Source organism: Solanum stenotomum, chromosome 7 (assembly GCF_019186545.1).
Source record: "Solanum stenotomum isolate F172 chromosome 7, ASM1918654v1, whole genome shotgun sequence".
Lineage (NCBI taxonomy): Eukaryota > Viridiplantae > Streptophyta > Magnoliopsida > Solanales > Solanaceae > Solanum > Solanum stenotomum.
In genome coordinates, this window is record NC_064288.1 from 55941031 (window position 1) to 55959702 (window position 18672).

General features: G+C 35.0%; 3 protein-coding genes across 3 annotated transcripts in view; 1 reads left to right on the forward strand and 2 right to left on the reverse strand.

The window, feature by feature from the left end:
- LOC125871638 (kirola-like) overlaps nucleotides 1-18672 on the forward strand; it is a 219939-nt gene that overhangs the window by 44041 nt on the left and 157226 nt on the right. The window lies entirely within an intron of this gene.
- LOC125871624 (F-box/kelch-repeat protein At1g57790-like) lies at nucleotides 7887-12740 on the reverse strand. The gene is made up of 3 exons (XM_049552255.1): nucleotides 12590-12740; nucleotides 9386-10501; nucleotides 7887-8191 (listed from the first exon to the last, which is right to left on the reverse strand). Exons 1-2 carry the CDS (start codon nucleotides 12619-12621, stop codon nucleotides 9403-9405), a joined length of 1131 nt encoding a protein of 376 aa, XP_049408212.1. The 5' UTR covers nucleotides 12622-12740; the 3' UTR covers nucleotides 7887-8191; nucleotides 9386-9402.
- On the reverse strand, nucleotides 17007-18402 carry LOC125871621 (uncharacterized protein At5g39865). The gene has a single exon (XM_049552252.1). It carries the CDS (start codon nucleotides 18357-18359, stop codon nucleotides 17151-17153), a length of 1209 nt encoding a protein of 402 aa, XP_049408209.1. The 5' UTR covers nucleotides 18360-18402; the 3' UTR covers nucleotides 17007-17150.

The window sequence follows — 18672 nt, forward strand, 5'->3', positions numbered from 1 at the left end:
TCCAGGGTATGGGTGGAAAAATGAAATTTTAAAGTCGAAAATATTTTTTAAAAACAAACTTAATTTTTTTTGGGGGGTGGGTAGGTGGGTGGGGGTGGGGGGGTCCAGGGTATGGGTGGAAAAATGAAATTTTAAAGTCGAAAATATTTTTTAAAAACAAACTTAAATTTTTTTTGGGGAGTGGGTGGGGGCTAGGGTAGGGGGTCGAGGGTAAGGATGAAAAAATGAAATAATGTTTTTTAAAAACAAACTTAAATTTTTTTTCCTTTTGAACAGGGTGGGATAGGGGGCTGGGGGAGGGGGGCGAGGGTAGGAGGTGGGGGGTGTAAAAAAATAAAAAATTGAAATTAGAAATATCTTTTAAAAACAACTTTTAATATTTTTTTGGGAGGGGTGGTCGTAGGGGGTGGGGTAAAAATATTTAATTTAAAAACAAACTTTAAGTTATTATTTTTTTTGGGGGAGGGGGGGATGGTTTGAGGGTAGGGACCAAATAAATTGATTTTTTCAACAATTTTTTTTTTTAATTGAAAGTTGGAAGAAAGTTTTGGAAAATGTTTTCCTTAAGTTTTGAAGGGAAGTCATTTTCCTTAAATTTGAGGAAAATGAGTTGATTTGGAAAACATTTTCCAAAACATTTAATCCAACCAAACATGAGAAAATTGGAAAACATTTTCGGAAAATGTTTTCCTTCATACCAAACACACCCTAAGTCGCAACTGCTCTTCCCTTCTTGTTATATTTGTTTGGTTTGGGCATCTCAAACCAGCGTGTCAATATTCATGGCTATTCGTTTGTCCTAGAAGTCCAGTTTTCAGTTTAGTGGTATATTTTGGCCAAAATATGGTTGTTTAGCTTTACTATTTGCCATGTTTCGGTGTTATTGTATGATGGTATCATCCATTAGGATGTTGTTTCCTTCTATTTGTGTTTATATTTATTTTATATTTTGCTATTATGTATTCCCCTGTTAAGACTTGGCCATGTTAGTTCTAACTAATCCCCTTAAGAAAATTTTGGAAGCATGTGGTATATGTTAACCAATTCTTATTTTTTATTTGTTGTTTATAACCTCTCTAGTTATCACTTTTCTCTGTTGTGCTATTCCATGTTGGGGATATTATAATTTATGCTTTGTTAATTCTTATGTTGGGACAAATATGTATATTGTTCCTATATTCCTCTAATCACTGAAAGGTACTGTAATGAACAATTTTATCTTTGTTTCTCCATCTTTGTCATTTTGTATATGTGTCATTAGTCAGCATAATTATTTAAGTGCCTATTGTGTTCTATTTATTTTTCTTTTAAAATTATTGTCGTCCATGTGTCACTGCACGATTCTCTCGGATGGGATTATGTGTTAATTTGCACTTTCTTGGGTAAAAAATTCATATATGTGTGCTACTGTTAATGTTGCAATTCGTTCATTAATCGCGTCATTATTAATTTGGTTCATTTGGTTTTCTTTGGGATTGTATGTTTCGGTCTAATTTGGATTTCTTAAGTGACTTTTCATTGTAATTGAATTCTGTCTCATCGAATTATGTCTCATTTGTTTTATTATTTCGAATACTAATGTTCCCTCTTTTGTTTGTTATATGAATTCCTTCCGAGTCCGTGGTGGACTCATTTCCTTACATTTTCCTATTGGGCCCTGGATGCCCAATTCCACCTTTATCAAGTCAGTAACTTATAAAAGTTGATGAACAGGTCCCGAAGTTGAAAGAAGTAACAGATCGAGAAGTTGAAAAGATTGGGCCCACTCTTAATTCAAATTGTATTTTGTTACTTTTGGGCCTAAGCCCATTTATCTATTATCTTGCTAGAATTTAGGACAGGTGAAATTGGGCCTAAGGCCCAAATAATATTTTTATTTTTATGTTAGTTTAGGACAGGTGCAGATGACTCAAATGGGCCAAAGGCCCAAAACGAAAATGGGCCCAAATACTGGTCCAGGCGAACAGAAACCAGATTTGGGTCCAACCTTCTTTCCCTCTTTACTTTACTGTGTTTGTTTGGCTTGCTAGTATTTGTTGTTAATCTTAGGGTCGAAAAGTTCAAATCCCCGGAAGACGCCTATTTTGACTTAATAATTTAACCGAATCAGTCATTGCTTAGCAAAACTTAAAAGAACATTTTTTGCAAAATTAGCTCACTTAGATAATATTTAAGTACTTCCCTTTTTCCCTTTAAAATAGTTCTAACTATAAAACAACTCAAATTTTGCAATTTAAATTAAGTTAAATTATTTTAGCCAAATAATTAATTGTCGGATAATCACATTAGTGGATATTCTAGGTTCTTTTAAAACTTTCCCAGAATGTTAATAAGAACATCGAACCCTTTTACAAGTTTTCACTAGATTCCTGTTTTAGTCTTGTGAAAATGAATAGTTTTCTTGATTTTTCTTAAAAATTAAGTGGCGACTCTTAAACCAGTCCAAATATATTTTCCAAAAAAAACAATAGTGTGAGTATACGTGAAAGTTCCTTAACTCAATATAGAGGTCCTCATAGAGCTTTTTGAGAAACAAAGTATGGGTGCTCCGAATTTCGAATCCATGGGCTAATACAGATGAAAAATTGAGAAATTTGCGCGATTCCTAAAAAAGGGCCTGTAAATTCAGAAATGTGCGAGAAAAAATTGTGTGAGTATAGGTGAAGGATCCCCAACTCAACACGGATGTCCTCATAAAGCCTTTTGACAAAAAAAAATTGTGTATTCTGAGCGCCAGATTGATGAGCTAATACACACAAAAAATTTAGGAATTTACGCAATTCCTAAAAAAGGGCCTGTAAATACGAAAATGAACGCGAAAAAAAAGGTGTGAGTATTCTTGAAGGTTCCCCAACGTAATACAGAGTACCTCATAAAGTTTTTTGTGAAAAATAATTTGGCTGCTCCGGGCCCCAGATCCATGGACTAATTAATACACACGACAAATTGAGGAATTTGCGCGATTCCTAAAACGGACTTCTGAATAAGGAAATGGGCAACAAAAAATAGTGTGAGTACACGTGATGGTTCTCCAACACAATACAGAGGTCCTAATAAAGTTTTTTGAGAAAAAAAATTTTGTGCTCCGGGTGCCAAATTCATGGGCAAATACACACGAAAATTTGAAGAATTTGCGCAATTTCTAAAAAAAGACTTGTAAATGAGGAAATGGGTGAAAAAAAAAAGTGTCACTATACGTGAAGGTTCTCCAGCTCAATATAGAGGTCCTCGTAATGTCTTTTGAGAAAAAAAATTGGGTTCTTTAAGAGTCGGATCCATGGGCTAATACACACTAAAAATTGAGGAATTTGTGTGATTCTTAAAAAAGGACTTGTAAATGCGGAAATGGACGCAAAAAAAATGGTTTGAGTATACGTGAAGGTTTCCCCACTCAATACGTAGGTCCTCATAAAAAAATTTAAGAAAAAAAGTTTGGGTGCTACGTAGCCAAATCTGAGGGCTAATATACACGAAAAATTGAAGAATTTGCACGATTCCTAAAAAAGGGCCTATAAATAAGGAAATGGGCGACAAAAATGGTGTGAGTATACGTGAATGTTACCTAACTCAATATAGAGGTCGTCATAAAAAATTTTGAGAATAAAATTTTGGGTGCTCGAGGAGCCAGATCTATGGTAATACATACGAAAAATTGAGGAATTTGTGCGATTTCTAAAAAAGGGCATGTAAATGCGGAAATGTCTGTGAAAAAAAGGTATGAGTATATATTAAGGTTTCCCAACTCAATACGGTGGTACTCATAAAGGTTTTTTAGAAAAGAAGTATAGGTGCTCCGGGCGCCGGATCCATGGGCAATTACACAAGAAAAATTAAGGAATTTGCGCGATCCCTAAAAAATGGCTTGTAAATGCGGAAATAGGCGTGAAAATTTTGTGTGAGTATACGTGGCGGTTCCCCAACTCAATACGGAGGTCCTCATAAAGTTTTTGAGAAAAAAAATTTTGGGTGCTCCAGGCGCCAAATTCGTAGGCTAATATATACACACAAAATTGAGGAATATGCGCGATTCCTAAAAAAGGGTCAACAAAATGCTTAAATGAGCGTGAAAAAAATGGTGTGAGTATTCGTAAAGGTTCCCCAACTTAATTCAGAGGTCCTCACAAAGTTTTTGGTGAAAAAAGAATTTGGGTGCTCCGAGCTCCAGATATATGGGCTAATACACACGAATAATTGAGGAATTTGTGCGATTACTAAAGAAGGGCATATACATGTGAAAATGGGCGCGAAAAAAATGGTATGAGTATACGTGAAGGTTCCCCAACTCAATAAAGAGGTACTCATAAAGTTTTTTGAGAAAAAATTTTGGGTGCTCCGGGCGCCAGATCAATGGGATAATACACAAAAAAATTGAGGAATTTGCGCGATTTTTAATAAAGGGCCTGCAAATAAGGAAATGGGCGCGAAAAAATTGTGTGAGTATACGTGAAGGTTCCCCAACTCAATACGAGGTCCTCATAAAGATTTCTAAGAAAAAAAGTTTGGGTGCTTTCGAGAGTCGGATCCATGGGCTAATACTCAAGAAAAATTGAGGAATATGCGCGATTCCTAAAATAGGGCTTGTAAATACAGAAATGGGCGCGAAAAATATGGTGTAAGTATATGTGAAGGTTCCCCAACTCAATACAGAGGTCCTCATAAAGTTTTTTGAGAAAAATATTTGCGATGCTCCGGGCGCTAGATCCATGGGTTAATACACACGAAAATTTGAGAATTTGCGCGATTCCTAGAAAGGGCCTATAAATGAGAAAATGGGTGCGACAAAAATGGTGTAAGTATACGTGAAGATTCCCCAACTCAATACGGAGGTTCTCATAATGTTTTTTGAGAAAAATAATTTTGGGTGCTTCGGGCAGGCTAATACACACGAAAAATTGAGAAATTTACGTGATTCCTTAAAAAAAGGCCTGTAAATACGAAAATGTGCACGAAAAAATGGTATGAGTATACATAAAGGTTCCGCAACTCAATACGGAGGTCCTCATAAAGTTTTTTGAGAATAAAAATTTGGGTGCTCCGGGCGCCAAATTCATGGGTTAATACACACGAAAATTTTAGAAATTTGCGTGAATCCTAAAAAAACAGTAACTGAGGAAATGGGCTCGAAAAAATGGTGTGATTATATATGAAGGTTCCCAATTCAATACGGAGGTCTCGTAAAGTCTTTTGAGAAAAAAATGGGTTACTCGGCCGCCAGATCCATTGGCTAATACACACGAAAAATTAAAGAATTTGCTCAACTCTTAAAAAATGACCTGCAAATGCGGAAATGGACGCGAAAAAATGGTGTGAGTATATGGAAAGTTCCCCAACTCAATATGGAGGTCCTCATAAAGTTTTTTGTGAAAAAAATTTTGGGTGCTTCGTGCGCCAGATCCATGAGCTAATATACACGAAAAAATTGGGGAATTTGCGTGATTCCTAAAAAAGGGCCTGTAAATATAAAAATGGACGCGAAAAAAATGGTGCGAATATACGTGAAGGTTCCCCAACTCAATACGGAGATGCTCATAAGAAATTTTGAGAATTTTTTTTGGGTGCTTTGGGAACCAGATCCATGGGCTAATACACACGAAAAATTGAGAAATTTGCGCGATTCCTAAAAAAGGGCCTAAAAATACGAAAATTTGTGCGAAAAGAATGGTGCGAGTATACGTGAAGGTTCCCCAACTTAATTCAGAGGTCCTCAAAAAAAAATTGTGTAAAAAATTTTGGGTGCTCCGGGCGTCAGATCTATGGGCTAATCCACACGAAAAATTGAGGAATTTGCACGATTCCTAGAAAAGGACCTGTAAATGCGGATATGGGCGCGAAAAAAATTGTGTAAGTGTACGTGAAGGTTCCCCAACTCAATACAGAGGTCCTAATAAAGTTTTTTGAGAAAAAAATATTGGGCGCTCCAGGCGTCAGATCCATGGGCTAATACACGAAAAATTAAGGAATTTGCGTGATTTCTAAAAAAGGGCCTGTAAATGAGGAAATGGGTACGAAAAAAATGGTGTGAGTATACGTGAAGGTTCCCTAACTCAATACGGAGGTTCTCATAAAGATTTTTGAGAAAAAAAATTGGCAACATGAGGGTGATGATGTTAGTTGTGAGATCTGATGTCACGACCCGAGCCTACACCATGGACATGGCCGGCACTTGAGAACCATTTCTGGTCCCCAAGCAAACCCTCAGCTTGCGTCCTTCGAACTTGCGTTAGATCGGCGATGCACTGATTAGAGAAAACGTAGCACCAATCACCTCAAAGTTCATGGTCGTCCTTACCTTGGCAAGTAGGACAACCCTTCTCGGTGTGGGAGACACCAGATTCCACATAACTATTATATTTTCCTAACTATTTTTGTTTCCTATTTCTTTTTATATACATATGATTTTTTATTTGTTTTCATTTGAAATCCTAATGTAATAATTTATTTATATTACAAATAGAATTTTAAAATTTGCTTCGACGCATATGTTAATCAACATATTGACATAATATTTTACATAATATAAAATTGGATATTATAAATTTATAATGTACTTGAAAATTGGAAGCAGCAACAGTAGCCCGTTGTTAAATAAAGCTTCGGTGACACAAAAAATAGCATTATCGATGCGAGGAAATTTAAAATATCAAGTTGATCAAAGAAACAGTTATTACAATATGTTAATGGTATTTTATTTTTTTATAAGCTATAAACATAAAAATAAAATAGCCAAAAAAAAAGATTGCCCACTTGAGTATAGAAGAAGAATCCATTTTTCTTTTATCTTTTATTCAAAAAGAGGGAGAATTTATATTAACTTGCAACAAATTCAATATTCAATAGTTAGTAATTCATGTAGTGTAATCTCTTCATAACTAAATAATACCTACATAACTTATACCCGCATAACTAAACCCAACATAATTGAACCATGCATAACAAAACCTGCATAACTTATACCTGGATAACTATAACCAATAACCAAACGGCCCTTACGGTTTAACATTAAAAAAATAAAGTTTTGGGCTAAAAACATCCCTTATTAATAGGTAGGTTATATCCGTGTGATATAATAATGAACAAAAAACCTCCTTATGAAGTTGCTGATAAGGGGTGTTTTTTTTTTGTTCATTATTATATCACAGGAATATAATTTAGGTTTAGCCTATACATAACGGAGTTTTTTAGCCCAAAACTCAAAAAATTGCTTGGATCACAAATTGTTCCAAAAGCTATGCATTTCTGATAGTTTTTCGAGGATCTGATATGGTGCCATTCCATTTTCAGAGGATCCAAGCAAACAATGTCAATGATATGTGCCGGATCCTTCAAAAGCTATGGACTTCTGATTGCTTTTGGAGGATCTAATATGGCGCTATGCCAATTTTAGAGGATCCGTATCTAATATGGCGCTATGCCATTTTTAGAGGATCCGAGCAACATACGTCACTAGAGGAGTCACCAGCTATATTGCTTGGATCCTCCAAAAATGTTTACAGTGTCTCATGAGCAACATACACCAGAGGAGTCACCAGCTCGGATCATCCGAAAATGTTTACGGTGTCTCAAATTCGAGCAACATAGATCAGCTGATGTAAGAATAACATATGCATACAGGAAGGAGTCATTTAGTACATGGGATAACAACAAGGATAATAATCCTAAAATAAAATTTAGGATCAACTTTATCCCATGTTTGGTTTGAAATATTAGCTAATCCCAGAATTATTTTATCCCACCGTTTGAACTAAAAACGGTGGGATTACAAATCGCATGGGATATCCTTGCTTATCTCATTCCGCATACCAAACGACCCCGAAGGGTATAGACAACCAGATCATAAACAATCAATCTCAGAAAGATAATAAGAAGCAGAACATAGAAGTACCTAAAAAGCTCTTATTTAGTCAGCTTGAATTAAACTTCTACAAATTCAACTACAACATTACCCTAAAATGTTATCTACACTGAAAGAAAATGTTCAATGACAACTTATAAAGTACTATAAATTGAGAGATAACATGATTAGAACCCTGTTCTTTATCATGCCTTCCAGGTCTTTGACAACATTTAGTGATACATCTGAACCATCGGTTCGGTTTTCACTTTTTCCGCAGCAAGGTGGCTACTTGACTACATCTGCAGCGCTAGAACTGGTCGATGAAGCCGTTTGAAGAGGGACCTTGTATTTGAGGCCCTGGAAGAAATGATTAGCCAGAAGTTAGTATATAGTAATTTTGAATATGAAGAAATAGTTGACGAAAGACATACAACAACTACAACAAACCCAGTGTAGTCCCAAAAGACAATCTGCAATGCAACAACAACATATCCAGTGTAGAGTGTACGCAGAAAATCAAAGTAGTTATGAAGAAGGAAATACGCAGTGAAGAAAACATGTCATTAGTAATGAAAGCAGTAGAGCGCATTCAGAAAAAATAACTAGGTAGTTTGAAGAATTTGAACTAGGTACCCATACTTATTCCACATCCATTTGACGTTGTACGTCAGGGCAAATGAAGGATCCGATGTTACATAGTAACACACAGCTCCGAGCCTCTTGGTCATTGAAACACAATCTTCCATAATGTCCAACTGGAACTCTCTCAATCCAACATGTCAATACTTTCTCTGAACTACGAACACACTTACATGCTGCCGTTATATTCTTAATTGCCTAATTTAGAGTCTACAGATGCCAAACATATGCCTTCATAGTCTAGCATTTGCAAAGTTGAGGAAGAAAGAAAGACATAACAGAAGGATCCACAATCAGTTGGAGCTTTAGGATCCTTTTAATTGGGATATACAATTAACTCGTGCTATAGCACCTTAAATATCATAAACTTGATTTTGCCTTGGAACTTCTCGAATAGACAACGGGGGCTTATGACAAAATGTTCCATACTTTAATACTATAAACTTTGCCAAATGAGATATCATTCGGTTAAGCCAGGAACACTTTAGCCTCGAGAAAAACACTTCCTAAGGTGACTTGCAAGATGTGAAGTTTCAGCCTTCAAAAGATAGAGATCTCGTAGGCCAAGTTGCTTAGACTCTTCAAAAGACTTCCCGGTGTGTGTCGGATCCTCCAAAAACATGCACTTTTTGAGGATCCGATACGGGTGCAGCAACAATTTTGGAGGGTCAAAGCAACTAATGAAATAGAAATTGATTTTAAACCAACAAAAATGCACTTAGCTATCATACTAATCTTAAAATCAACAACTTCATCAAACATCCTTAAAGATTGAGTACATATCCGTAACACACGTCCTTTCTTGGACATGCATGCTGTTATAAACAGTTTATGATTTCAGTCAAGCAAAGATATTCTTATGTTCAACCTCACGACTAGAAGAAGTAAAAATCCAACAGAAAAGAATAGTACCTTTGTCACAAATCTTTTCAGGCAAAGGCTGAAAGGTCCGGCGGTGCATCAATCCAAATGCTCTCGAAAGGATCTTGTTCTCCCCAATCGTAACACTGCTTTCGCGGGTAGTATCTGTTTTTATCAAGGGAATAGGATATGCAACGCCTTCCATAAAAACGAACCTTAGAGAAATAAATACTATTTCTCATCACACCAAGAATGTCTGTCCTTGCTTGGGATGAAAGGAAACTAGCAAAAAGAGTCAAACCACCTAAAGTTTGCATCTCCACCCAAATTTTATTTATTTGGTCCAACTTATATACCACCGGATTTGCAGTAGAGCAAGTGTATATCACATAGATATCTCCATTATGCTCGGCCATGAATTTTCCTTTCCACCAATTTTTGACGAAAAAGTTCTCGGGGCATCTCGGAGGTGGAACCACACGAACAAGCCAAGTATGTTCTTCTGGATCATAGACTCCCAACCAGCCAGTAAGACTCAGACAATAAAAGAGACCATTGCAGAAAACTAACTTATTCCAAATGCTGCTAACAAATGGCAAACGGTTTTGGTAATTGGCAGTTGTCCATTCAGTTGCCCCTGGTTTACATGTGCTAATTGCAACCAAAGTGGGGCTGACATGCTTAACTGTGAAAACAATACAGTCGGGGGATGTTGGAGCTGCCGAAAAAGCAACTATCTGGTATGTTAATTCTAGTCCTGGCAAATTGATCACGTCCTTCGTATAAGGATTGAAGAAGAACACACGCAAACTTCTGGGCTTGTATAGCAGCAACCAGCCATCCTTCGCATAGCAAAGCCTCGAGCCACGTAACTCTGGTAACTCAACAGAATAAGTTTGCCTCACTGAAGGGTCATAGAATTCAACCAAGTCACCGAATTTCGGGAAAAACATAAGCCAAGGTGGTTTATTCGCAACTCTTACAGAAATGGCAGCAGCAAGCCATTGCTTGCAAACAGCAGAAGCAAGGATATTTTCCTTCAAGTTTAACCGGCAGAGAATCTGTTCTAGGATATCAACCGGTACACGAAATAATGAGTTTTGCTCATCAGATTCTTCACGCTCCTCACTTGAAGCAGCACCATTATTTGGAGCTGTCGCAGCTAATCTAGAAATATAAAAGTCATCTTTAGTTTCAAAATGGATAGTGAAATAAAAAAGTAAAAACAGATACCGAACCCTTAAAGTTAACGTTATCCACAAAATATAAAGTACACATTACCTCCACTTCCACTCTCGCCCCAACAACAACAACGTACCTAGTGTGACCCCACTTGTAATCCCACAAGTGGGATCTAGGGAGGGCAAAGTGTATGCAGACCTTACCCCTACCTTGGGAGGCAAAGAGGCTGTTTTTGATAGAAACTCGGCTCAAGGAAAGCATATCAAAACAGATTGAAAAAGAAATAACGGAAGTGAAGAAATTATGGAAAATACTATAGAAAGTATGACGAAGCACTCTGAAAAAAAAGAAACAATAACTACAAAAAGAAGAAGAGGGAAACAAAAACAGAATCCAAATGTGTCACCGCGTGTAAACACACCAGATGAGGCATTTCCCTTAAGAGCCTTAGCAATAACTAATATACATGATTATAAAGATGGTTACAGTTGGCATTCCGCATTAAATCCAAAACATTCTGCTTTAAGCGTAACTCCTCACACGCAAATGACGACATGAAAGACGACAAATCCTAAATCAGATACGTATCGGTGAACTTTAGCATCAAAGACCAAAACATTCTACTTTTCGCTTTTGAGTAACTTCTCACACGCAACGGACAACATCAAAGACGACAAAGACATACCCTTAATCAGGTTACACGAGACTTCCAGCATTAAAATCCAAAGCATTCAGCTTTTTTTCTCGCACGCAAAGGACAACATCAAAGGCGACACCGTTACTGGTCGCTTTAAGCACCAAATCCAAAAAATACTGCTTTTAAATAACTTCTCACACGCGACAGACAACATCAAAGACGACAAAGACATATATCCTTAATCAGTTTACACATGACTTCCAGCATTAAAATCCAAAACATTCTTTTTTTTTTCTCACACGCAAAGGACAACATCAAAGACGACAAAAACATATCCTCAATCAGGTAATTACAGGTGACTTTGAGCATTAAAATCAAAACATTCTGCTTTTTTTCTCCCGCGCAAAGGGAAACCTCAAAGACGACAAGGAGATATCCTCAATCAGGTAATTACAGGTGACTTTCAGCATCAAAATAAGAACATTTCTACTTTTTTTTTCTCCCGCGCAAAGGGCAACATCAAAGACGACAAAATCCTAAACTAGTTACAGATAGCTTTCATCATTGACACCGAAAAATACTGCTTTTAGAGTAACTTCTAACACACAAAGGACAACATCAAAGCCGACATATCCTAAATTATCTAACAAACTGAACATACATTAAGCTGATTAACTGTCAGAACAACACCGAAACACTTGACTATCTGTATAAACAGTTATGTTCCCACTAGGAAAACAGAACCGTTATAAACTGTTTTGATCAGAGTAAGAATAACTCTTAAGACCAACAAATGATCACACAAGTACCCAACAGCAACATTTATTCAGCTATACAAGTCATCAATCATCATCATCAACATCACATATGCCCATTCCCTAACATTAAAAAAGTCACAGATATCTTATGCAAAAAGTGACATGAATTTGGAACATTTTTAGTACAACAGATTGAATTGAAGTATAAAATGGTTAACAAATAGACATCCTTAAATTCCCAGATAAACAGATCAAGTGATAAATTCATAAAACCCCTAATTTGGGCATCCACCAAAATTGTCAAAATTCACCTCAAACACAACAAAACTAAAAAAAAACACCACATAAATTAAATCCACTCATTCCATTTCAACTCAATTTCTCTTCCACCTCTTGTAAAACTTTGGGGGTGGGGTTTGGGGGGTGGGGGGGTTTGGGAATTCTTTAAAACTCAATCACTTGTAAAAAGACTACACCTTTCAACTCAAACAGTGAAATCAAAGCTGGATCCACACAACAAAAAACATCAAACATAAACAAAATCAAAAACCCATATAGAATTCATTAAAATTCAAGTCTTTACACTCAAATTAAGCTCAAAACACCCAAAAAAAAAACTGAAAAAAACATGAAAACACACATAAAGATTCATAAAGTTTCAATCTTTGAAGGACTTACGACTTCATTTTTCTTCTTTTTCTTCCAGCCATGGCTGCAAGAACTCAGCTTTGGGCGTTTCTATCTAAGTTAAAGCCAAAGCAGTATATGTTTTTTTTCCAGTGTGCGAAGACAGAAAGGAGGAAAATAAGGCAAAAGAGGATTTATATATAAAGTTAGAGAAAATGGCAACTGGCAACTGGCAACTGGCAAAGACTGTTGTCAACTGATATCAGTACGTGAGAGTTACCACCACACGTGTAGTTTCAAAGGGTATCTTCTTTTCTTTTTTTTTATCGAAAAATTCATGGTCGGACCTCATCATCTCGACTTTCATAAGAACTACAAGACGTTATTGACAGTCGAGCATCAAAGACCGATCATAGTACCTTGTTTGATGTAATTTAGAAGAGAATTCAACTGATGTGGTTTATGAGTTTCGGAAATGAACTTAAGTTAACGTAAAATGAGAAAGGAATTCAAAATCAACTATTTATAGATATTTCGGAGATACAAATCCAATGTATGAACAAAAGGGTGTTTTTTCTTATTTATTTTGTAATAGTTTACGTTCAAAACTCGAACAACGTAAAAAATATCTACACAGTCAGATTTGTAATTAAGTAATTATAAGTATATCTCTGAAAAAGAAACTGACTTCATCATCTCGACTCCCGTGAGAACTACAAGACGAATGTGACAGCTGAGCATCAAAGACCGATCATAGTACCTTGTTTGATGTAATTTAGAAGAGAGTTCAATTGTTGAGGTTTATGAATTCATGAAATGAACTTAAGTTAACGTTAAAATGATAAATGAATTCAAAATCGACTATTTATAGATATTTCAGGGATACAAATTCATTAATCCAATGTATGAACAAAAAGGTGTTTTTTTAAATAAAAAAAATTAGTTCAAAACATAAATATCGTGAAAAAAATATTTATACAATCACATTAGTTATTAAATACTACTTAGTAAATCTCTCAAAAAGGCTGACTTCATCATCTCGATCTCGTAGAATCATGAGATCACCTTGGGGTCGCCTTTCATACTCGAGTATCCAAGACCGATCATATAACCTTATTTATAGTTTTAATTTCAAGTTATCGTAAAATAATAATTGAATTTCCAATCAACAATTTAGTAACTAGGTCTGAATAATATTTATTACTAATAAATTTCATTAAATTGTGAAATTTTATTCTCTTGAAAATACGATAAGTTATCTTAATAAACATAAGTTGATAATATAAAAGACAATTACAATTTACTGTTTTTTTACGCTATCAACATAAATTATTATTATTATTATTATTATTATTATTATTATTATTATTGTTAGAGAAATAGTGTTTAGAATGATTTGGACACTGAGCTAATTAGGAAATTGTCACATAGGATTATTGTGCTTTGTCATAATTAATAATTATGTTGTCTCTGATTATTCGCTAGTTAGATTCAGAGAACATGACCACCTTTTTTAGAAAATTCTTAAATGGAATCTAAAATGGATTAACTACAAGTTTTCTAAAAATGGATTATTACATTACTGATTAAAAAAATTAAATTTTTTTAAAAAAAAGAAAGTAGTGGTTGGTACATTACAGGATAATCACTGTACAATCACATTAGTTATTAATTACAATATTTTTTACCTTAAATTCATTTTACTTACTTGGGATTTTAAAATTAGTCATTGATTTTATAATCACTCCTAATCAACTTAGTTAAACCTAAGAAGTGGTTGGTACATTACAGGATAAAATTTTGAAAATGGATTTAGTGTACTTACAAAAAACTTTCCCAAAATGGAATATTTACTATTATCTAATATTTGGTACATTGTTGATTTGAAATAGTAGTACTAAATAGTTTGATTTATTTTATAAAAAAAAATAGTACTCTAATACTCTTTATAATTAAATTAATAAAATTAGTTGGCTTTTTCAGAAAATTAATTTATGACTCTCTTTGTTAGGAAATTCTCAAATTGGAAACTAAATTATTGGATTTTGTGTACTTACAAGTTTGCCAACAAAGGATTGTTAGTGCTATCTAATGTTTGCTGTTTTTTGGATAAAATTTCGATATTTTAATATTAAATGGTTTGAGTTTAAACTAATAGGACTCATTTAACTTTAAATAAATAGTACTTGTTGAATTTTATATAATTTCCTCTACGGCTCTAAAAACATTTATATTTATCCTTCGTTGTACTTTTTAAAATGAATGGACTCTTATTGTTAGCCTAATGTTTAAATATGAGTTTTGTCCTAAAGGAGCCAAATGTACATGCAAAATATAGAGGTAGAATTGGTCCTTTTTCAAGTATAAAGATACATCTTCTCTTTAGTATAATTTTCTTTTTCTTTCTGTCTTCAAATTTGGTACGTCCATCTGAAATAATCTGATAAATTATACTTATTATTTCGTCGTGACTGACATTATTATTTGATATTTCAGAATCACAAACAAGAATTTAGGATTTTTCAAAGTATTTGGTGTGTGTTAGTTTATTAATTATTCGAAATTTGTTTAATCGACTCTATTGGGCTCCAAACTTGGTGAGTCAATCTAATACACATTGTAACCAATACTCATTGCTTCGTCGGGACTAACATCATCATTTTTGTCCTTTTGGGATCACGAAACATGAATTCAAAATTTTCAGTGTAGTATAATCCATTGATTTTTAGAAAATTGTTTGACTGACTCTGTCGGATCTTATATTTGGTGGTTTTATCCGAAACAACCTGGTGACCAATATCCATTACTTCTCCTGTTGAAATACCTATAGTGAGCTAACATCATATGTAAGACCTGCCTCCAAGAAAAAACACTATCATACTTTTTAAAAAAATCAAGAGAAGTACAATCTTGTATAACTAATTCTTATAAAAGTTTTTTTTTTTGTTTCTCACACACATTCGATATTCGCATTAAGATCCGACTAAATTTGAAATTGCACCAAAAAATCTCATATATAGGGAATAGCCTTTCCTAACAAAGCTAAGGCAACAAAGTGCTTACCAGAGTTCTAACTTAAGAATAAAAGAGCATTTATCACTCTATCCCAGTTCTTAAAGTGTTATTTGGCTTGTTGATACTGAAACCCTAACCACTTTACTAAAAAAAAAACAGAACTAAACATGACTAGTTTGATGTAACTACTAAAAGTAGTGAGACCAAAAACTTGAGAAAAGAGGCCTACAATTAAGGGCCTAGGCCCTAAAATACATCAATGGGCTGAACTTGATGTAGCCCATATTACATCAAAATGTAAAGGGATCCATTTGACTATTTCTTGCTCAATAAAGCCCATTAAGGAATTTCATCATTTAATACAATAATCTCAGTGTGGTCACTATCCACTACTTGTTAGTGACTATGAGAGTTTTTCTTTTTTATTAAACTCCAAGAATCTTTGGGACCAATTTATGTCAAATAGAATGTAAAAGAAATCCAATAATACTGGTGATTTGGTTCGTAGCAATTCAAGTATATTCAAAACTTATAGTTTACGATATCCTTGGTGATGATATTTTCATCATTTCAATTTATGTGGAATAATTTGAATAAGAAAGAAATAACAATTTTTTTGATGTGCCAAGAGATATATGTGACTATGAGAAACATGTATTATTGGTTCTTGAGCAGAACCATTTGATAGCTTTCTACCTAGATAAATGTCATTAGACAGAATGAAATAAATAATGAGATAGTCTATGTCTTGTACTGATTATAAGATCACTCTATAAATAAGTCAATTCTAAGTGACTTTCTGTCATTCAAAATATCCCATACTTCTTGTAAGAATGGATCTGCTTAGGTTGTATAAATAAAAATAGAAATCGAATCCACAATTATTACATTGAATTGTTGGTATTTTTATGTGGGGGGTGGGGGGGTGGGGGGTGGAGTTCTATTTGAAAGTTACTAGACCAAGCCACTAGACCACTTGGCCCAACCATTCCCCCTACCAACCAAGGAGTTGTCACTATCTAGCCAAGACAAACAAAGTTTTTTTTTGTGTGCTAAAAAAGCAAAAAAGTCAGCAGCATGCTTGACATCTTAAATTCCTTAAAACAACAAACATCAATCTGCATATTGAAAAAGACTAATTTGATTGTTGGGAGTCATGTTTCATTGACTACATTCACAAACATGACCAATGCCACAACATTCTTTTATAAAGGCTAGGTCAACTTATGTTCAGCTCGACTAATTTCATAAACTACATGTTACCTCACATCAACACATATACTTGATAACTCTCCACTAAGATTTGGACAGTTAACAATGTTGTGTAGATCCCTCATTTGACTAAACATACTCGCGTTCAAAGACAGTAACAAAAGTGTAAACACTTCGTGTAAATTGGTCAAAATACATGATTCTATCGAGTACTTCCTAGTAATCGTTTCATAAACGAGTCCAAGCAACATAGCATATATTCATTGCCATTTCAAATTACAAAACTTTCAAATCAAACAGACAATGTTATGCAACAAACATAGTTCAATGATTACAAATCCAAAATAAGCAAAATAAACAAACATAAAATGGTTAACTTACATAGTTAACAACAAATTGGACATTGAATCAAACCATTCTCATTGCACTCTCCACATTTCACAGTACTCTTTCCATCCTTAGCCAACAATTTTCTACTCCCATTGCAGTCCATACACATCACAAACCGGATCCCCGCGCAGCCATCACACGTGGCAGCTGCCCTCGGGATCCCGTCTAGTAAAATTCCCAATTTACCCTCCTCTTCCAACTTCAACATTTCATCAGCTCCACCAATCAATCTCCCTTTTACAAACACTAAAGGGACTTTCACCTCTTTTGTCCCCATTAGTCCTCTTAGTTCTTCCTTATACCCCGAATCCATCGATATATCACGTTCAATCACACGAGTATCATTCGATTCGAGTATAGCTCTAGCAGTGTTACAATCCTCAAATGTCTTTCTAATACCCCTCAATGTAGTTGTATAGATTACAACTGCATTTTCACCTTCTGGTGGGCATTTTTTCTCGAATAACTCAAGCATTGTCTCTGCTTCTTGCGAATTCCTAGCTTTTCTAGAAATTGGTGTAGCAAACACCATTTTCTTGATCTGTTCTTCTTCTTCAGACATCTCTTTCTCGAAAGCTTCCACAAGCTGTGGATCAAACAACGGACTTAAACTCCTCCTCCTCCTCGAAACCACAACAGAATCAACCTTCAAACTATCACATTTCACCTCATTTGGACTCCCCTTCTTCGAAAAATTCAATCTTGGTGACATTTTCCATGGACTCTGCATCAATTTACTCTCTTTCAACACATTTTTTGGGCTAAAATCAACCAAATTACCTTCATTACCTCCATTACCCCTTCCTTTATTCTCCTTTCCACTCAATTTCTTGAATTTACGCGGAGAGCTCATCTGATTCAAGAACTTCAACGGGCTACGAGCATCAATATCGACAAATCCACGAAGAAAAACCCGAGATTTTGGGCTAATCTTGGAATTTTGCACAACAACTTCTTCATCAAGACCTTCCATTAGCTCCCAAGCATTAATAACTTCATGAGATTCTTCATGGGGTGGTGATTTCTTGATTTCTTTCACACATTCCTTAATAGATAAAGGTGGGTTTCGCGTAAAGTTTGAATCTTTTTCAAGATTCAACACACCATAAGTACTTGAAGTTAAAGAAACAACATGGTCAGGGTAATCATCACCATTTTTTCTCAATTTTTTTTTCTTGGAGAGTTTGGACGGCACACAACCCATTGATTTGGGGGTGGTGGGGTGTGGGGGTGGGGTGGATTTTTTCAGACAAGAATTTGCATTTGGTTTTTGTTGGGTTTTTGAAGAAGATGAAAGTGGGAAAGTTTCAGTTTAAGGAAAATAATAATAAAAACATCAACGGTTATGACTGTCCCTATAACGGGCCCAAACGGTCGAAAATTTCGAATGAAACATGTTGGGGTAAATTTTTTTAACAAGTCCTCCATTTTTTCCTTATATTCATTAAAAACACCACTATCATATTTCTCAAAAAAAAAAAAACGCGTAAATATGTTATTGAACTATCAGAAATATG